The sequence below is a fragment of the Folsomia candida genome, unplaced genomic scaffold, assembly GCF_002217175.1.
Source record: "Folsomia candida strain VU population unplaced genomic scaffold, ASM221717v1 Fcan01_Sc007, whole genome shotgun sequence".
Taxonomy (NCBI): domain Eukaryota; kingdom Metazoa; phylum Arthropoda; class Collembola; order Entomobryomorpha; family Isotomidae; genus Folsomia; species Folsomia candida.
The window spans coordinates 3,528,214-3,547,063 of record NW_019091199.1 but is presented as its reverse complement, the minus strand read 5'-3'; the positions used below and the strand labels follow the sequence as shown (position 1 = coordinate 3,547,063).

Genomic DNA, 18,850 nt, shown 5'->3' with positions numbered 1-18,850 from the left:
AAAATTTATTTTACTTTTTCTCAAGAAAGTTGAGACGGTAATTTCAGAAATCGACTAATTATTAATATATTGTTAAGATTACGTCATTATCCAGTCGGCAATTTAGCCGGCTTGTTGAGCAGCCAACATTTGATCGACTTTAGTCCTCGCCAGTACAATGAGTTGTGGAAGAATTTCCTTGAACTTGACGAGGTACGCTTTAAACATGTCACTCGTGATGAACGCCTTGACCTGTTCGTTCGCCAAGAATTTTTGCCCTTGTGGAGTCGCCAACATCTTTTTGATGTTTTCTGCAGTAACCAGTTTCGGAATAGTGTCGCTATCCAAGAGCTTTATGAAGAATAAATCATTGTTCAATTTCTACGCTTTTCATTATAAATAAATTTGTTGGCTGAAAATGAGTTCCTGCGCAGCTAAATATTACCACGTGTCGATTAATAAACCAATTGTTAAAATGTATGACTTAATAACCTTTTTCAGGTTCTCAGGCTTCATCTGAGTCTTGAAAGCCTCGCTCTGCAAAATGGCTTGAACTTGAGGATGCTTCATAACCTCGGCCGCCTTCTCTAGTCCTGCTTTCACCATTGGATTGTCCTTCAGTGCCCCGAGGTCCAAGGGAACTGAGAGAACAGAAAGCAGTTGGGCTACTGATACGCCGTTATTTGGGGACAATGACTAAATAAGCTTACCATCCGGTGCGTTGCGCTTAGCTGTAAAAATTATGATACGAGAGGTTTAGTGACGCTACATCATCATAAGCAGAGTGGGGGCAGCATACCTTCTTGGTGCTGAGCATTGTTGAAATCGAGACCCACATTTGCAATGGCAGCGTTTGTCCATCCAAAAAATGCTGACAAAAAAAGTTGAGATATAAGAATCATGTGTAAACGAGAACACACAATTTTAGTCAACTATGTAAATTACTCGTCCTCACCCGAAAACAAGACTAGCGGAAACAGATAAAGGAGAGAGTTCATTTCGATCAACTATCGCATCCAACGTCAAATACGGAAAATGGACACGCTTCACACGAACGCAGAAGGGACAAGGAAAACCTGCTGTTGAATGAATGATGTTGAACATGTCCACTGAATAACAATGGGAAAAGGCAGACATCATTATTGTTTTTCATACTGGGTCATGTTGACGGAAATGATATATTTCAATACAAAACATGATGGGACCACAATAAGAATAGGCCAATACTGCTGCATGGAGAATCTCGACCAGTTATTTAATTGGACTTGGGTGTGTGCGATTCATGAAACGACGCTTTTGACGCCGACCTAATGGGACAAGGAGTACAGGAGGATTTGCATCGCTCGGGCGAAGGTAAGCAATAGGTAAGTCCAGGCTTGTTTACTATTTCTTGTTCCCACTTTCTCCACGGAGCGAGACGGGTTGGAAAAATCCGGAGAAAATTTTCTCCAGAAGGGGAACTGCATAATACATACACTCCCAAAGCGAGCAATTTATGCAGTACAATGGAAAACCCGGAGACAAATTATTGATTAAGAGAGAGTTTTTGAGGTTGGGAAAGTGCTGGGCTCGTGAAGAAATCAGTTACCCGGGAGTTGAACGGGACAAATAGATTCCTAAAATGTCGGGTTCTCTGCTCTGTGATACCCGGGTTTCGATGTGTGCTCTTATTCATTTTCATGCATGTATAGTGTATGCGTCGTCTGGCTTATCTTATCAGAGGGATACCGATAATATACGACGAATAATTAGTTAGGAGGACTGTTTGTAAGCCTTCTCTTGTGCACATTTCGTTGCCAGCATGGTTGAGAGGGGAGCCTTAAGGTGGAGGGACTTGGAAAAGTGCCGGAGAGTGGTTTGAGGGATTTAGTGCTGGAGAGTGGAAGGTGAGACGGAAGGGTTGGGTTGAGCACGACGTCCCTGCAGCCACTTTCTCAGAGTCTCATAGCTTTCAAGGCAAATCTCCCAGTGACTCACCTCACGCCGTTTCTTGGAACACGCCACCACGACGGAAACGGTGAATCCCTACCTCCTTCCTTCTCCTCACAAATGTTTACCTTGCTTGACACCAAACAACTCGGGTCACCCAATTATCTACTCGTGCTTATTTGCAGGCGTATAAAAATGGGTGACCATCATGCCTCTTTAAGATGCATGTATTATGTAAAAGCTAATTTTCTTCCCGTTAACTATTTATAAGGGCAACTACATAATCAATCAATTAGGGCAAATAAAGCTACGCCTTTAAATTACACAGACTTTGACACATATTTAAGTCTGCTCCTTGCATATAAGTACATGCCACAAAGTTGTTTCTGTTGTGGTGCAAATGCTGCAAACGTCAACAATTCCATGATAAGAAAGTCATTCTGAAAATGGAGAGGATAAAAGTAATTCCACCAGCATGGCAAAAAACTCTTGGCACAAAACCAAATTGGTTTTCAACGCCCAGAGCGAAATTCTATTCCAGTATTTTTTTCTACTTTTACTATTTTTCGAAATTCCTCTACTATTTGTGCATGTCGCCGTGTAATGTAACCCTCGTTGGGACGCAAAATAATAAGGGTCGCATCGCCCTGTCTTTTAAAAGCAGTCGAGTTCAACAAGTATGTGACATTTTTGTCTTTTTCATTTTTCATCTCTGCAAATTATTCGGCTTCACGTCGCCAATGCACATTTTATCTATTTGTTTCATAGATCTACACGGGGATTATACACATTTGTGCGATGTTGCGATGCAGCTACTTGGTGAACGAAATGATAACTCTGCAACCAAATGCGAAACCCATAAGTCAAAATCCAAAGCAACTCTATTTCATTGTGGGCTCATTAACAACTTGTTATGCCATCTTCCAGTTTGTCACTTTCTGCTGGTTGAGAAAAACTGGGTTCCGCTTCTTGTTGGAAACCTTGGCGGAATTCGTTAATCCGGATGTGGAATTGGAAATGGGTCGAAAGGTGAGCACCCTCAAAAATTATATTTCACGAATCCTGATATAAAAACTGTGTCCGCGTGCATATTTACAGGATCGTGTCATCCTTATTTCATGGATGGCAACTTTTGTCTCCTTAATGGCGGCCTTGATGCTAAAACCCGTGGTTGATTTGACCCTTCAAAATGGATTTAGCCAGGTGTACCGTGGCAGCGAGGCCATGCACGGTTGGAGCTTTGGGAAGTACTTGTCCCCAAATGGCCCATTGCAGGAGAATCTCGCCTCCATTCTTGCCATCGTGGTGCATGTCCAATATTGCGGGGTCGAAATAGTGGCAGGGGCAGCTTTTGGGTCCTTTGCTTGTTTTGCAATTTACAAACTGAGTTGCGAGGTTGGCGACTACTTGGACAAAAATTCTGCGGAGTTGAATTTTTACCAGGTTAATAACATCTTAATTTGGGACAACATAATGTCTGCGTCAGAGATTAATCGTGAGGGATAAAACTGTGTATCCTTCAGTTTTCCAGTTTTTACACCAGCCTTCGTCAAATCGTGGATGCGACCAACGAGTCCTTGTCCATGATCATGTTTGCTTTCATCGTGACTGCATTGGGGTTTTACAGCATCACAATTACGCAACTATTCGATGACACGAATGATAATTTACGCAGGATTTTAGACCTTATCTTTATTTCTTCGACAGTAATTTCACTTTGTGTTGGAGCGAGTGCAGAGCTGCAGGTATGCATGCGTATCATTGCCTCATAACATAATCGGTCCGGTATGCATACACTTGATTTGTGGGTTGACATGTAGTTCCACGTGGTGGAATCTACTCGCTTTGAGAGTCGGGCAGAGAAAAGTTTCTTGGAGAACAGCGTGGAGGGTTTGCTCATTAATGCGGACTTTGTGTCGAAACCTATGAGCTTGCAAGTGTTCAAGTTCGCCCTAACGTACGGCATGATCATCAGCGTAAGCAAATTATAATACTATGCAAAAGACTTTCTCATTTTCGAATCTGCATAATAAGTGCTATTGGTTGTGAAATTGCAGATTTTTAGTACAATATTTACTTATATGACTGTCCTGCTGCAATTTGGGGGTTCGGATTAGATCGAATGAGCGAATACAGGACTATAAACAAAGTGCTTAGCTTAGGATTTGTCCGAAATTTGCACAAAAAAATAGTTAAGGATTGTTGTAGCCGAGGTGGTCTTGTTAACGATCTGTCTTGAAGGAAATATATTTACCACTTTACGATTACATAAGGTGTTTACATAAATTGTTAAATTATTGTTTTTTCTTATCAGAAATAAAGGTTAACTGCATAATTACACACTTTTAGTGGCGAGTGAGTGTAAATGTTGGCAGAAAATGACCTTTCATCAATCTCCAAATTGCTATTTTCTTCAAATGCCGACAAGTACGCAGTCGACATTATTGCCGCTCGCTCTCTTTACGCTGGACTGAAGTGGGGTATCGATTTTGGTTGATGAGGAACGAATGTATAATCTACTTTCTGAACGTGTGACATTGGCATTTTCACCACCAACGTAAACGGCATGCAATAATGTCAAACGTCCGGTGATCCCTTCACCTAATCTCTCACGGGCTCCCAATGTCATGCATGCTCATTTTGTTCTAGTGATTTCCTCTCTTGATCCCGATAATCTCTCCATCGTTGGTTCCACACCAGGCCAAGTTGGAGCAGAGGCACGAACTTCATCAGAAAAGCCATCCTTCTACACAGCTTTCTAAGAATTATATTGCTCAGAATTGGCGGAAATTGTTTCTCGGAGCTGGAGTGAAACCGTCGTCATCATCGTGGTCGTCACTGCGATTCGTTTTTATGTCGCTGAAATCCATGGGACAACTCTGACTCACTTTTTATTTGAGTGAAAGTGGTGGGTGGGTGCGTATCAATACTTCGGCATGAAGTCCACACCATTCGTGAAAGTGGTACATTTTACTGCATATTTTACAAATCACCCTAATGGAAACACTTGTGCATCCGACTACACCCCCGGAGAAAGTTGTCTCAACTTCCCCGGAATTTTACTCAATACACAGTACTGATAATTATTGGAGTTGTGGGATGTTATCATGTAATTTTATATTCATTTTGACGAATTGTCTCGTTTGGTTTTCATTGGTGAGGAACAGGCATACATAAAAAATTAGGCTGAAAATAGTTGGACTTGCGAATTATTCTCACTCTTGCAGATCTACTCCATCACTCGTCTCACCTCCATTTGTCACTTTCTCCTTCACCACTCGGAAGATGGGGAGGAGGGAGAGGACTTGGACCACCACCCTCCCCCTCCCACGTCCGTCGCCTATCATCGAGGTCACAGAAAACGTAATGACTGCGATATTTTTGCTGTTATTCGTTAAAAGTTTCTATTGCACAAACTTAAAATTAATGAATTTGTTATTATCTGAACAGATTGTTTGTGGGAAATTGCTGGAATGATTTTGATAAGCTACGAAGCAATTTTGTCGTTCGTCCTCTGCATTGGGACGGGATCATTTGTGTTTGAGGTATGCATTTCTAATATAGGACACGACTTTTTTGGTTCTTACAGCATCATAATCTACGTTGATGCAGGTGAAAGGCTTCTTTGTCCTCATGTGGTGCCTCAACTATCCCGTGTTCCTTATGCTTCACTGGGTGCTGGGATTTTTTCTGACAAAATGTTGCATCCCCCAACACCGCATGAAGAGGTCCACTCTGCACAACTGTGCCATCGTGGTGGTCAACATCGTGTGGAGGGGCGTGCTGTACTGGTGCACCCTCAATTTACTCTTCCATCCCAAAATTCATCCCGAAACGGAGGACATGGATCTTGGAATCCTCAAAAGCTTCAGTAGCAGTGGGGTCAGGCCCCCCTTTGGCAATGGGACTGAGGATGAGGTGGCGGATGAGGTGGATGGAATTCTGATAAATTCGACAGAACCAAGTCGTGTCGCTTAATGCATAAAATGTGTATTCATAAATATTTAGTTCAAAACTCGTCATTTTGCTGCTCAGTATTATGAATAAAGTTGGTAAATTGTAAAATAATAGGCATCTTAATCCTGATAAATGAGGGAGAACGTGCACGCTTTGTCACACCATTGTATCACTAATTATACAATATCAGACAGATATAGCCACATTCGTCAATTGGCTATTGTATATGTCAGATTGATTTGTGATAAGGGGAATTTCGTATCATTTTCGTCCCATCAAGTGGCTACCAGGATAAAAAAGGTTACCCGCAGTACAAAATTAGCCAGCACACTGAGAGCATAAACAAAAATTACAATGTGCAGGATTAGATTGTTGGTAGTGCTTTTGCTTTCCGTTATTGGGAGAGGTCACGCTTTGGTCCTCAGTCCCGAGTACTCCGTCACGTGGGACTACGACTCTTCCACTTCCGGTGGAAATGTCACGTTTGAAGTTGTCGTTGAGACGAGAGGATTTGTGGGTTTCGGTCTCTCTCCCACGGGTGGCATGACTTCAGCGGATATTGTGATTGGGGGCGTGGGAAGTGATGGGACGCCATATTTTATGGTAACAAGTTTATTAATATGGGATACCGTCGTGGGATATTTTAACAGTTTTTGTGGTGCAGGATTATCACGGCGTGGGTCCTCAAGCTCCAATCGTAGACGAGTCGCAGGACTGGTTTCTAATTTCCGCCGCAGAAAACGATACTCACACTACATTAAAGTTTTGGAGAGAGTTGAACACCTGCGATGGCGACGATTGGATAATCACGGTAAAAGGTCTTAAATAATTGTCTCCACAAGTCAGCAATTTATTGAAGAGTGTGCTAAAACTGGTAATTAATGATAAATGTGCAGATGGACACCCAGAAAATGATTTGGAGTTGGGGAGCTAGCGATGTTATTCAGTATCACGGAGTCAATCGCGGAACAAAGTTACGAAACCTGCTTGACCCAACCCACACCTCTCCAGATCTGTCAAAGTCAGTGGGTGTACATTTTATCAGTTCTGATTACGCTGGTCAAGTGTTGTTGACATGTTTTGTTGTTGGTTGGTTTGCTGTAGGTATAAAGTTTGGAACGCGTTTAATACGATCACTGTGCCAGCCAGACCCACGACTTATTGGTGCTCGATCCACAAGACGCCCAACTTCACGACGACACACCACATGATTGGAGTGAGTGCGTACTGAAAAGTGTGCTTACTTTTGGTCGATGTATGATTATTTTTCTCATGATCCACCCCGATTGTATATTTAGTTTGATGTCTTTCTGCCGAACGATGTCGCAGTGCGGCACACCCACCACGTTGACGGTTAGTTTTTAACTGATTTATTTTAGTTCGGGGTACTTTACCTCGATTTCGTTATGATAAGTTGATGTATTTGGTTTGAAAATATTTTTTAGTTTATGGCTGTCGGGCAGATGACCCTGAGTTGATTTTTGAAAAGTGGGTTGGTGACGAGGGACGGGATTGCTATGCTCCAGATCCAGCGAAACCCGATTTTCCTGCGCATTACTGTGACCTAATCGAGTTAGTATTTTTTGCCTTTAATTTATTTTGGCACTAACTACATCACTATTTTGGTGACGCTATTTAATTTTTGTCAGGTTGGGTTGGGTTCTTGGAGGGGAAATTACCCTATTTCCTGAGCATGCTGGGTTCCCTTTTGAACCGAACACTTACATTATGCTAGAGGTAGGTGAGGTCCAAATGCTGATTCGTTATTTTCTTTTATAAAACCAAAGCGCAAACAAATTAATGCCGTTTCTTCGAAAAAAGGCGCACTACGACAACCCACAGTCCTTGGACAATATTGCGTATGAAATGGGCTACCAGATTTACTATACCGATCAGCTTCGGTGAGCTACATATTGAATGTCTACATAATCTTATGTATTTGCATACGTACAATTAGTGGTGGAATAACAATTATGAAGAAGTGATCTCATTACAGAGAATATGACGCCGGTTATCTGCTGGTCGGGTCCGTGGTCTCGTATACTCAGATGATTCCTCCAAATTCTGTCAATTTCACACAAGTGGCCCATTGTAGCCCTTGGTGCACCAACAACTTTCCTGCAACAGGTCTCCAGGTATTCGCATTTCTGTTCCACGCACACACCTCTGCGAGAGGAATGAAGGTCCGGCTGTTTCGAGACGGGGAAGAACTCGAGTGGGTCCTACATGACGCCCACTTCGACTTCAACTATCAGCAGAACAGACTGCTGAGGGAGGAGTTCAGCCTGCTCCCAGGGGACCATATCACCGTAGGTGAGGATGATTTCAATTCTCCCGTTATTATGGTTCTACTGGTGGTGAAGGATGAGTCAAGATTTTGCATTGATGCTTATTGAACTGCGCAGAGTGTTTGTACGACTCCACGTGGAAAGAGGGGGAAGCTACAATCGGTGGGAGGTCGACGCGAGAAGAGATGTGCATGGCCTACTTCTTCTACTACCCAAACCTTCCGGAAGTCGCCATGTGCAACAGTGAAATGCCAGCGGGTCGTTTGCTCCAATTTCTGGGTGTGGAGAGTGTTGAGCTGGAAGGGGAGTGGCAGGAGGACCCCACAGTCACAGGTCCACCACAATATGCAGGCCAGTCCTTCACCAGTGTCATTCAAGGATTAAATTGGACGGACGAGATGAGAGCAGAGTATCAAAATATGCATCGTTACGGGTATCACGAATTGGAATGCTTTCCGAAGCAAGGCCAGAGCAAGGCCAGGACCAGTTACCCACCTTACCCGGAATGGCAGCCTGTCGATTCTTGTGCAGCGACAAAATAGTAGAATCAAATCGAAAATTACCAAGTGGGATGAGTTTTCAAAATTTCATTTCAAATAAAATATGTACATATACTATCTCGAATACATTAAGTGAAAACTTTTGGAAATTTTATAAATTATGCTTCTATACATGCATTTATTTTTACATGTAATAAGTAGGAAGAAAATCTGCTGGGATAGGCGATCAGTTTCGATAGGCTGGATTCTGAAAAGTTGACATCGGGGTCGCATACAATGGATTTTCTCCCTAAAAATTAGTCAAAATAGTCAAATGCATGATCGCAATACGTATGCACGGACGGATGTACATACAGATATATATATCTGTATATATACAATAATGTGATTTTACTTTTGCCCATTTTGCAGCCGCTCTTTCCTTCTCAAATTTATGGAATTCACGAGTGTCCAGCATAAATGTAAAGAGTTTCCAGAGCAGGAGGGTCATCAGCCCAATAAGTATCACTCCACCGGCGGCGTATAAAATGTACGGAAGAAAATTTAGTGGAGCTTGACAATAAAGCATGTTCCCGATGGCGACCTTCACCCCAATTTCATTCTGCTCCAGCGACTCGTACTCGTAGAGAATTGTAGCAGAGCACGTCTCATTGAAGGGCACGTCACAAATGGTGCTCTCACCAGTTTCATGGTCACTCAATGAGGACGACATCGTGGCATCGTATCGGACAATCCCACGACTAATCATGGTTTCTTTGTCCTTGCTTCCACCCTTTTCGCAAAGGGTGTGACACACTCCTTTAGTCCAAGTGCCATTCAAGTGGTGGTTCACGTGGCACTGAACACACGAGATTAATTTAGGATCTTCACACCGTGCGCTAGACCTTCCTCTTGATGTGCAGTTTGTACCCTGCGTAAAAAATATACGATACCAGAGATATTGTCTAAATCCGTATAAATAAGAGTATCATGCCGATTAGGACTACCCTGCAAACGTGACAATACTTTCCAAAGTGGCCAGGCTTGCAGAGTGAGCATGACCACTGCCAATCTACAGACGCGTCCAAGCTGTTGTCTCCCTTTGAGCAGGAACAATCTCCGTTCCCGTTGCAAATAGTGGTGCTGCCAGGCTCGACACAGGTCGTCTGAAAATCAGTGAAAATTAATTTCTAATATTTTGATTACTTTACTCAAGTACTCGTAAGTGCATCTTCTTCCAGCAGTAAATATATAAGTACCTGCTGCTTTGGACACTGGCATTTGTCTCCACCACGATCTTTTTAATACAAATGTACTTAATTGTGCTAGGAAGCTCATGGGTAAATTTAGCAATTTATGTCACACCTGGGTTGCAAATGCACTGCCCACAGTCGCACTTTCCCTTCCCGTTTGCACACTCACGCTCATACTCGTTGTTCGGATTAAGACGACACTTTGTCTGGTCACATTCACAAAATTGACCGCCCCAACCCTGATGTCAGAAAAGTAATAGTGCAAAATATGATTTATCGATACATATGCGGAGCTCGGCAGCTTAGTAGATATTAATTTTTCTACCTGTGAACAATCGCACTGTCCACAAGCACATTGTCCCCTGTTCGTAACAAAAAGTAATTAAGAAAAACCTTCATTATGTCCGATAAATATAATTAAAGGCCAATATTGCATAACCACATACAACACATATGTGCTTACCTTCCTGAGCATTCAATCTCATTTTCCCCATTTTTTGTACAACCTGTACGATTTCCACTGTTTTCCTGCACCACACCTATTCGCGATTTTGTGCATTCACAGTTTGATCCGCTATGGTCCTCATCACAAACGCATTTCCCACACTGAAGTCGTTTCGCGTGACCACTGCAAATGGATGTGAGAAGCGACTTGTTCTAAAGGTTAAAGCAAAAATGCCGATTATTTATTAATTGAATTATGTGATGAGGTTGGTAAATAGTAAATCTTGTACGATTTAGATTTATACATTGTCTGAGGGAAGCAGAGTTTTTGTACAGTTGCAGTCGCACACTAGGTTAAATTTTACTCGGAATTGTTCTCTCTCCGTGAGGTCGAAAGTTGTAAAGATTATTTCTCCATCGCGTTGGGTGGGAGGACATTTTTGTAATTTTAGACTGACTCGGAATCTGATATAATCCGTACAGAAGATTATAATATTATAATATTAAGAAAATATTAGTAGATACTCAAATTTTAGGTTAGCAGTTAAAATTACTTGACAGTTTTTCCAGGTCCAACATTCTTGCAAATATTCGAGTTGACCACCCAACGACCATCGCTCCCACACTGGGATGAGTACTGGATGTCGATATAGTTGAGAAGTTGGGATGATCCTTTGCTCACCGCGGCAGTGAGTTCAACTGTACCTTTGATGTTCTGTTTGGACCCAAATCGCAATCAGATTAGTGCAAAAGCATGAACTGAAGGAAATTTAATACGGATTGTGTATAGCGCACGAACGTTGTACTGATTCTTCACAAGTTCGACCACATTGTCCGAATTGCTTCTCAGCCGTCCTGCCGTGGATTTGTCGATCCGTTTACTCAGTTGAGAGTACAACTCAAAGTGATCCTCCGTCACGGCGAATATGATGTACGTTTTGCTCCTTTTGGCAACGTGGTTAATTTGTCCGACGGAGGGGTAGTCCTGGAGGGTCGAATGGGTGTAGTAGCCAGCCTGGTCCAGGTGGCAGACCATGTCGTTGTACTCCACGATCCCCCCAAGCTTCCCGTCCCCCGCGATGTGGAATGGCCCGTCCGAAGCCATCACGATCAGTTTGTGAGTCTCATTCTCCCTCCAGCCTGAGACAAATCAACCTACGTGTGTACATGTAATTCCACATAATCGAGCAATCATTGACCTTTTTATTCATTGTGTGGTACGAACCGATCTCATTATTGCACACAATTGCTTGCTGAGATGAAATACTTATTAGGAACATGCATACGTACTTTTTTTACTTAAAAAACTGTAAAAATACAAACCATGATTGCGTCCAGCCCTCCCTCCGCCTTGGTTGTGTTAATTATTTTAAATTAATTACTAATTAATTGTCAATCAAATCAAGTTATTGGTACCATGTCAGTGTTTGCGGAAATTTTTGAAGCAGTAACAGCTCTCTGGAAATAAATGGGGCAGATTGAAGAATAATTAATAAATCTAAAGGATCCACTAAAATAGAAATGTACTTGAAACGCAGTAATATCTTCGGTGAGGGAGAGATGATTTCTGAACCCGTACGGTTTCACGAAGTCCTGTCGTTCACTGAATAGATGGGTAAATGGGAATCTTAATAATTTGTAAACATTGCTGCAATTACTATGTAATTACTAATTGATTGATTAATTAACTTGATTTGGCTATAGGATGCGAAGGGCATGACCGGTTTATCCACGAAGGATCCGAACCCAAGGCGAACACTTTTAGTTAGTTTGTGTTTCAACTCGTTCGCTAATCGGTGACTTTCAGAGGCCACGGTGTCCTACAATCGTGTAACAAATAGAGAACAATTGGTACTGGGTTCCTGCCTTTTCTGCGAATGCTCAAATACTTTGTCATCTTTCATGGTGTGTGACAAATCGAGGATGTAGTACAGGTCAAGTTGCTTATCGGCATCCTCGAGGTAATCTATCTCGAATGTAACCGGAAGTCCTACGGCCAGTTGGGCACGCCCTTCTTGTGGACTTATGTGAACCTTTTGATCTTGATGTACGGGGAGTCTTTTATCGCTGTAAATAAATATTTGCACCAAAATTTACAGTACGAAAAACTTGGTACATATGTATTACGTGTAATATTAAATATTCAAATACATGAACTGTGTGGTTTGTGGTATTTCTAAAAACTGGTTCGACCCACAAAATCCATCCTTTCGTTTCTTATGATTTTCTAAACGGTCGCATCTCGGAATTCTTTTCAATGAGGAATCCTTTGCCTCAAATTCCTGCTCAAAATGAAAACGAAAAATAACACCATTCATACATTTTAAGTGCATTTATGAGCATAAATATAAAAGTGAAGTTAAACAACGAACATGATTCGTACACCAGACACATCCTTCGGTTCCAATGCAGTCGTTGCAGGCAGTGAGAAGTTTACAGTTGTTGGCTTCATCGAACAAGATTTGTTGACCAGATCCTGGGCGTAATAAAATTGACAAAATTGGCACGATAAGAGCTGGAAGGATGAAAGAGACTCGTTTTTTTATCATGATTCCTGATGTTCGTTTTTATGATTACAATATAATTTTCGTAGTTTTTTATGCAGTGTCGAAGCATTTAGGATGATAAAAGAACTACTAATATAGTATAAAGAGACTATGTTGCTTTTGTGGTCAAATAGGTTTCCTGTAATATCAGTAATTAAATGTGGTTCTCCTGCGTAAAAATTAATTGCATACGCATTACTCATCGGACAACCATTTGTATTCATTAAGCGATGAAGATGTAAAAATTATTGAGCTTCAGAAATAATACCTTATCTTCATTATTCAAAATTTAAAATTTTATTAATTTTATTGTTTTGGCATAATTTAGTATACATATTTATTTATTTATTGTGATGTACATGAGTTTACGATATGTCGATATAAGATCTCAGATTATAATTTAGTACATTTTTCTCCATTAAAATAAGTGTCTTATATCCACAATGGCCAGTAATTAACTACACGAGTATCATACATAAATACCTATATGCCTGTACTGACCAGTGGCTTGACTGGACTGGACATAATTCTCGCATACAGTACTATGCAATGCACATACTCGGCAAGTAATGCCACTGTGTAACGCACATAGTTATAATGTCATCACTGCAAAAAAAGAAGAAATGTGCCAATTCACTGTATCAACACTGCCTCCTATGCATTTATGTATCATCGTTGCATCCACATGCACCAATCGACGCCAATAATACTTCTTACTGGAGGGAATAAACTAATGCCTCTCGCAGTGCAATTATATCAATGGAGGTTTATACATACATGCCCTTGACATTTAATTATTAGTGTTAAAACAACTCTGTTTAGATTACGATCATGTGTGAGAGAGAGTCATGACATGCACACGACTACATATGCTGCCGAATGGTATATGCGATATCGATTAACCCACAAATAAGCAATGTTCCTTCTTTGACTTTTTGGACACAAGTTGATCTGCTACTTTTTCATTCTGATATTGTTGCTCTGTCAAAGTTGTCCAGTTGTTAAAAAAAACAACTAGTATTAACTACTCATTCTTCATGGCGTACAAACTCGTGCTGTCCATTGTCGTCGGAATTGCAGCCTACTTGGTCGGGACGTATTACTTATTTCCTTCCCCGGTGAAATCTCCCGTGGTGGAAATTGTCACTGGAAAACTGCAAGGACGGATTTCGCAGTCGAGAGACGGTCGAAATTACCTCGAATACTTGGGAATACCTTACTCAAAACCACCACTTTTGGAATTGCGTTACGAAGTGAGTAAAAGAAATGTCGAGCTAATTACTAAGTAATACTGTAATTAGCTGTTAACAATATTTTTTGCTTATTAGCCGCCAGAACCTCTCGTGCAGAAATGGGAGGGTGTAAGGGACGCTACCAAGTTGGGCGCAGAGTGCATTCAGGTGGACACTCTGATGAATCAGGTTGTGGGGAAGGAAGACTGCCTTTTTCTCAATATTCACACTCCAAAGGTATCACGACTCAGGGTGACGAACTTCAATCGATGGGTTATTTATTGATTTGTTTCTAATGATTTTCAGCTGGATGGTTCCAAACCGGTCATTGTTTGGCTGCATGGCGGTGGTTTTGCCTTTGGGTAATTGTCAATTCTTGACTCAATCAAACTGAGAAAATACAGTGTAAAATGAGAGTTGCAAAAATTATTTGTAGAACTGGTAACATATACCGTCCAGACTATTTTATGGACGAGAACGTGGTTTTGGTCACTGTAAACTATCGTCTCTCCAGTTTTGGTATAAATTTTCACTTGTTTTGTCTTCTTGTATGTAAATAAGTTGTCCGTCTTGAAATACACCATCTTCTCATATTTCAAGGCTTCCTAAACACGGGGGACGGTGTCGTCAGAGGCAATGCTGGACTTAAGGATCAAAACATGGCGTTACGATGGGTATTTAACGTTAAAGCAAAATTGTTAGCAGTCGTAGTTAATTAATATTTTCGCATTTGTTAACCCAGGTCCGAGATAACATTCAAAAGTTTGGAGGAAACCCAAAAGACGTTACTTTATTCGGTACATAAATAAATGCATACCTACTCTGTGTTCGCATTTCAAGGTTAATTGGCCAATTTTATTTGTCCCTTCCGTTTCAGGCGAGTCGGCTGGTGGAGCGTCGACCCATTTTCAAATGCTTTCCCCAATGAGCAAAGGTTAATAATCTATCAAGTAATATATGTAAAGATGCACGACATGACGTATAAGAATCACGTTCGTTTTTCAGGGCTCTTCCATAAAGCTATTTCTCAGAGTGGCTTGGCATCCATGGCTTGGGCAGTCTATCCAAATCCGGCTAAACAAGCCAAAAGATTTGCTGCACAAGCCAACTGTCCGACGGAGGATACTCGAGAAATGGTGAAATGTCTCAAATCTCGGGATGCACTAGAGTTGGTCTCCATACACAAAGAATGCATCGACAAACTCCACCCCACAATTGCCATGTTCTTCCCCACGGTTGAGGAGGAGATTGGCGATGGCAAGTCGTTCCTCACTGAAGACCCAACAAAAATTATTGAGAGTGGACAATTTAATCAAATTCCTTTTATGACGGGTGTAAATTCGGCAGAAGGTCTACTCCTCTCATCGGGTGAGTTAAATAGTTTTTAGTTAAATAGCTACCTTAGCAGAGAGTTTAGCGTGTAGCATATTTGCATATTTGTATGTATCACAGTAATCGTCGCCAATAAGACATTTGCAAGACAATTGGCGAACAATTGGGCAGAGTCGCTACGAAATTTGCTGGTGATTCGGGACGACGTGGACCCTGCCATATTTGAACAAATCAAGGGATTCTATCTCAAAGGAGGAGATGGACTCGACCCAGAAAACGCGTGGAATCAAATTGAAAACCTCACTAACCTTTTTAGTGACGGGATTTTCAAGCACGGTTTTCACAAGGGGGCGACGAGCCATACCAAAGCACTCACCTCGAAATCACCCCCGCTCTTCCTCTATTATTACACATATCAAGGTGAATTTGGGCTGGATCAGATACTCCTCGCCATCAAGGGAGAATTATTCCATCCACTCGTCGAAATTATTTGGTCCAGGATCGCAAATTGGGTCAAAGTCACGTTCATGGGTGCCGAAATTCCAAGATATGGTAAAAGAAACAGCAAAATGCACAAGTCATATTGATTCGCGCAGTCTACAATTTGTAATGTAAATTATTGTAATTGATCCAGGAGCCTGTCACGGAGATGAATTGGCGATGCAGTTTTACGTCCCACTTTTGGCCTCAGTCCCCAAGGGAAGTCGTGACTATGAGTTTTCCAAGAAAATTATCAACCTTATCATGCAGTTTGTGAAACTGGACGCGAAGCAGACCGAACCTAAACTAGAATTTATGGGTCAAGCTTGGGTTCCGCAAGTCTCCGATAAACCCCTACGGTTAATGCAATTAGATTTAAAACCAAAAATGATTACAGAACCGTCCAAACAAAGTTTAGCTTTTTGGGATTCGTTAAATATAAGAAAAAATATTAAAGTAGGTTTATGATAAGCTTTATTATGGAATTTTATGAACAATACAAATGTGAATAATAAATAAGTGGATACATAACACAAATGACTAGTAGTGTCAGAGACTGAGGATAATTATACGACAACTTGAAATCAAGAACCACGCAGCGAATTCCTTATTTTGATGAATAGATCGTAAGGTTTACAGACAAATCGGACACAGGGAGAATTTTGGAAAAGTTTTCTTTTTCGTGGACTTCCTTCAATGTTAGCATGGCGGTCGGTATAATAATTGTACTGGGTCGTCGGAGAGGCTCTGCACGTAACAAAATCAGTCAGCAGAATGTAAAAACGGATAAAATTTAACAAAGTAAATATCAAAAGTTGCGACGGTTAGCCATGCTATGTACGTATATATATATGCACACATACATATATACACATGGCAGATGTATGTAGATATTTATATAACAAATTATTGCTACCTGACGATTGGTTGTCTGGTTCTCTGGATTCCTCTCTCTTCAATTTGATTTCTGTTTGACATTTCGCAAATGATTCGATTAACACAGTCTGCGTTCCGTGAAAAGGGTGACGTTCCTCCACGTCCCGAATGACTCAACTTGCGAGCACCTCCCTCCGTGCTCGACGTGGGGACGTAGAGGGGCAGAATTATGAGAAAGAGGAACACAAGCGATGCAGGCACCACCAAAATCCCCATGACGAAGACGACGAATGGGGCGATGTACCTATGTTTTCCGATACATATGAAAATGCGGCGACCATAAAAAATCATTTATAAAACATCATACTTACAAATAGGTCGCCCCCAGTTCGAGTATCACAGGATCGATAAGACCAAACTGGAGAGGGTCGGCTGGTCCTGCATCAAAACCTTGTGCGACACTTGGTTTTATGACCATGGCGCTGTATACGACTAGCAATAAAGGAATAAATATAAGGAAATTATATCTCTTAAGGGACATTTCTGAAAAAATATCCTTTCAAATTTTCGCATGCAACAAAAAAATTCGAGTAAGTGCTCTAGATGAGGTATAAAGAAGTGAAGTACGTTCAAATATCTGACCCATAGTGGGCCAGCACAATTATTATTTAGGACACAAGAAGTGCAATTAATAAAGTGTTAATTCAACAATTAGGCATAAAGTTGCGGTATCAAATATGTGCTAATTGTTTGACCACATTAAGTAGTTCAGTGTTGGGTCAAGTAACCCCAATTGAGACATGAGTGCATATATTCTATTCAGCAGTTTAGCTTGTCGTCGTTGTCGTCGTATCATTGAAGCACGTCAACGGCCGTGGTGACGTCCATTACGGCCCGTCGTCCATCTATTTATGGTCCGTCCTCATCGATGGACTTCTACAACACATACATAAAGCAATGATGACTTTGATCACTTGCTCGAGGTGTGGAGGAGACAATGAAAAAAACCTGCAAAAAAGTGCATGCACATCGGACAAAAAGAGGAACCGTCAATAAATTAGTTGTTGCATGAAAAGTGTCATTGATTGACTTGTGTAATCTATTGGGAGGTGAACTCTCCAGCCAATTCCAGTCAGCAACACCACAATTGTTTTTTGCTGCCCCCCGCTGCACAAAAGGTTTGTCCGATTTGGACGTGTTGTTGCTAGATTTGGAGAAAGGGCGATTCAGTTCACACCAGTTTTTTCCAGAATATTTCCCAACAATGAGAGCCTTTTAAAACCTTCCCATTCAATTTAAGTTTTTCATGCACGAATTCAAGAAAACAACAAGTTCTGGACCACAGCATTTGATTCGCGATTCTCAGAAATTACCGGATTAAACCGTATTCTCGATCGTCATTGGCTCTAGAAATAACTTGACGAATTTGTTGTACATGTTACATAAAGTGATGCACCTGTTTTGCAAATCATGATGATGGTGATATCTCAACTCGTCGTTGTTTAAAAAATACTCTGCACAATAGTCTCAGCAACAAGATTGCAATGAATGTATCATTACAGAGAACAATAATTAATTATGTTCTTGGATTGAATATTCAGGATACATGCATAAATAATTTTGATTTTTGCTCGTAACGAGCAATGTATAAATAAGCATGCACGTAGCTGGATGCTGGCTGGATAAGTACGTGCGATGGGTTAACATTACAACCACTCACCAAATTAATCTGACCATTAATTACAAATTTGATTCCCATGAATTTAAATTATTAAAGTGGGCATGAAATATTTTTTACTTTGTAATACATGTTTTTCGTACAATAAATTACGTTTATGTCTGTCATCTGTATACCCTGCATAATTTTCAACTTCTGTGTTTTGTACTACTTAAAAATATATATTCACGTAAATTGGCTTAAAATCTTTTAATTTTTTGTGTCACCTTATCGGATAAGATCTGATCTTGATTCTTTATTCCTACGTATCAGTTGTTTATGAGGTTTGATTAGGTTTGGAGGAAGTAAGTACCTGTTTATAAGTACATGGTTTTAAG

The 18,850-nt window shown here is 41.0% G+C and overlaps 5 protein-coding genes and 1 long non-coding RNA gene across 9 annotated transcripts; 3 read left to right on the top strand and 3 right to left on the bottom strand.

The window, feature by feature from the left end:
* Positions 1 to 27: 27 nt before the first annotated feature.
* Positions 28 to 1,075, bottom strand: LOC110852245. Its single transcript, XM_022100259.2, has 5 exons — positions 935 to 1,075; positions 779 to 850; positions 690 to 710; positions 472 to 620; positions 28 to 330 (listed from the first exon to the last, which is right to left on the bottom strand). Exons 1-5 carry the CDS (start codon positions 975 to 977, stop codon positions 103 to 105), a joined length of 513 nt encoding a protein of 170 aa, XP_021955951.1. The 5' UTR covers positions 978 to 1,075; the 3' UTR covers positions 28 to 102.
* A 1,942-nt stretch (positions 1,076 to 3,017) lies between these two features.
* Positions 3,018 to 4,285, top strand: LOC118436237. The gene is made up of 3 exons (XR_004835298.1): positions 3,018 to 3,351; positions 3,432 to 3,884; positions 3,966 to 4,285. It is a non-coding gene; the product is annotated as an uncharacterized LOC118436237 (long non-coding RNA).
* A 170-nt stretch (positions 4,286 to 4,455) lies between these two features.
* LOC110852382 (DBH-like monooxygenase protein 1 homolog) lies at positions 4,456 to 8,811 on the top strand. 2 transcript variants are annotated; one of them, XM_035853849.1, is made up of 13 exons: positions 4,456 to 5,064; positions 5,136 to 5,271; positions 5,359 to 5,453; positions 5,521 to 6,468; positions 6,530 to 6,676; positions 6,762 to 6,886; positions 6,970 to 7,081; positions 7,164 to 7,218; positions 7,311 to 7,437; positions 7,515 to 7,602; positions 7,687 to 7,766; positions 7,862 to 8,178; positions 8,271 to 8,811. In XM_035853849.1, exons 4-13 carry the CDS (start codon positions 6,220 to 6,222, stop codon positions 8,693 to 8,695), a joined length of 1,725 nt encoding a protein of 574 aa, XP_035709742.1. In that variant the 5' UTR covers positions 4,456 to 5,064; positions 5,136 to 5,271; positions 5,359 to 5,453; positions 5,521 to 6,219; the 3' UTR covers positions 8,696 to 8,811. The 2 variants fall into 2 exon arrangements, with proteins under 2 accessions (XP_035709742.1, XP_021956136.1); XM_022100444.2 differs by lacking the exon at positions 4,456 to 5,064 and having other exon boundaries at positions 5,106 to 5,271.
* Positions 8,726 to 12,957, bottom strand: LOC110852381 (integrin beta-PS). 2 transcript variants are annotated; one of them, XM_022100443.2, is made up of 18 exons: positions 12,702 to 12,957; positions 12,481 to 12,611; positions 12,219 to 12,396; positions 12,019 to 12,149; positions 11,857 to 11,932; positions 11,746 to 11,787; positions 11,653 to 11,679; positions 11,555 to 11,582; positions 11,129 to 11,469; positions 10,884 to 11,044; positions 10,635 to 10,794; positions 10,349 to 10,542; positions 10,211 to 10,247; positions 9,998 to 10,124; positions 9,892 to 9,929; positions 9,640 to 9,798; positions 9,048 to 9,563; positions 8,726 to 8,942 (listed from the first exon to the last, which is right to left on the bottom strand). In XM_022100443.2, exons 1-18 carry the CDS (start codon positions 12,876 to 12,878, stop codon positions 8,880 to 8,882), a joined length of 2,586 nt encoding a protein of 861 aa, XP_021956135.1. In that variant the 5' UTR covers positions 12,879 to 12,957; the 3' UTR covers positions 8,726 to 8,879. The 2 variants fall into 2 exon arrangements, with proteins under 2 accessions (XP_021956135.1, XP_035709741.1); XM_035853848.1 differs by having other exon boundaries at positions 12,713 to 12,930.
* A 654-nt stretch (positions 12,958 to 13,611) lies between these two features.
* LOC110851980 (venom carboxylesterase-6) lies at positions 13,612 to 16,460 on the top strand. The gene is made up of 10 exons (XM_022099929.2): positions 13,612 to 14,128; positions 14,204 to 14,344; positions 14,414 to 14,469; positions 14,544 to 14,626; positions 14,708 to 14,781; positions 14,850 to 14,904; positions 14,985 to 15,041; positions 15,113 to 15,475; positions 15,560 to 15,991; positions 16,074 to 16,460. Exons 1-10 carry the CDS (start codon positions 13,913 to 13,915, stop codon positions 16,385 to 16,387), a joined length of 1,791 nt encoding a protein of 596 aa, XP_021955621.1. The 5' UTR covers positions 13,612 to 13,912; the 3' UTR covers positions 16,388 to 16,460.
* Positions 16,377 to 18,754, bottom strand: LOC110851981. Of its 2 annotated transcripts, XM_035853971.1 has the most exons (4): positions 18,740 to 18,754; positions 17,167 to 17,287; positions 16,836 to 17,099; positions 16,377 to 16,666 (listed from the first exon to the last, which is right to left on the bottom strand). In XM_035853971.1, exons 2-4 carry the CDS (start codon positions 17,271 to 17,273, stop codon positions 16,504 to 16,506), a joined length of 534 nt encoding a protein of 177 aa, XP_035709864.1. In that variant the 5' UTR covers positions 17,274 to 17,287; positions 18,740 to 18,754; the 3' UTR covers positions 16,377 to 16,503. The 2 variants fall into 2 exon arrangements, with proteins under 2 accessions (XP_035709864.1, XP_021955622.1); XM_022099930.2 differs by lacking the exon at positions 18,740 to 18,754 and having other exon boundaries at positions 17,167 to 18,052.
* Between the last annotated feature and the right edge of the window lie 96 nt (positions 18,755 to 18,850).

Bases quoted from the DNA above. Each gene is read 5' to 3' on its own strand.
- LOC110851980 (XM_022099929.2), top strand. From the start codon at position 13,913: ATGGCGTACAAACTCGTGCTGTCCATTGTCGTCGGAATTGCAGCCTAC. The intron at 14,470-14,543 runs GTAATTGTCAAT...AATTATTTGTAG, and splicing joins GGCGGTGGTTTTGCCTTTGG to AACTGGTAACATATACCGTC. The intron at 14,782-14,849 runs GTATTTAACGTT...TTGTTAACCCAG, and splicing joins AAAACATGGCGTTACGATGG to GTCCGAGATAACATTCAAAA.
- LOC110852245 (XM_022100259.2), bottom strand. From the start codon at position 977: ATGAACTCTCTCCTTTATCTGTTTCCGCTAGTCTTGTTTTCGG. The intron at 851-934 runs GTGAGGACGAGT...TTTTTTTGTCAG, and splicing joins TCCGCTAGTCTTGTTTTCGG to CATTTTTTGGATGGACAAAC. The intron at 621-689 runs GTAAGCTTATTT...CTGTTCTCTCAG, and splicing joins TAAGCGCAACGCACCGGATG to TTCCCTTGGACCTCGGGGCA.
- LOC110852382 (XM_035853849.1), top strand. From the start codon at position 6,220: ATGTGCAGGATTAGATTGTTGGTAGTGCTTTTGCTTTCCGTTATTGGG. The intron at 6,677-6,761 runs GTAAAAGGTCTT...ATAAATGTGCAG, and splicing joins GCGACGATTGGATAATCACG to ATGGACACCCAGAAAATGAT. The intron at 7,603-7,686 runs GTAGGTGAGGTC...CTTCGAAAAAAG, and splicing joins ACACTTACATTATGCTAGAG to GCGCACTACGACAACCCACA.
- LOC110852381 (XM_022100443.2), bottom strand. From the start codon at position 12,878: ATGATAAAAAAACGAGTCTCTTTCATCCTTCCAGCTCTTATCGTGCCA. The intron at 11,045-11,128 runs GTTCGTGCGCTA...GGGTCCAAACAG, and splicing joins TTGTGAAGAATCAGTACAAC to AACATCAAAGGTACAGTTGA. The intron at 10,125-10,210 runs GTAGAAAAATTA...TTCTGACATCAG, and splicing joins GACAGTGCGATTGTTCACAG to GGTTGGGGCGGTCAATTTTG.
- LOC110851981 (XM_022099930.2), bottom strand. From the start codon at position 17,336: ATGTCCCTTAAGAGATATAATTTCCTTATATTTATTCCTTTATTGCTA. The intron at 17,100-17,166 runs GTAAGTATGATG...CGGAAAACATAG, and splicing joins GAACTGGGGGCGACCTATTT to GTACATCGCCCCATTCGTCG. The intron at 16,667-16,835 runs GTAGCAATAATT...TGTTACGTGCAG, and splicing joins ACCAGACAACCAATCGTCAG to AGCCTCTCCGACGACCCAGT.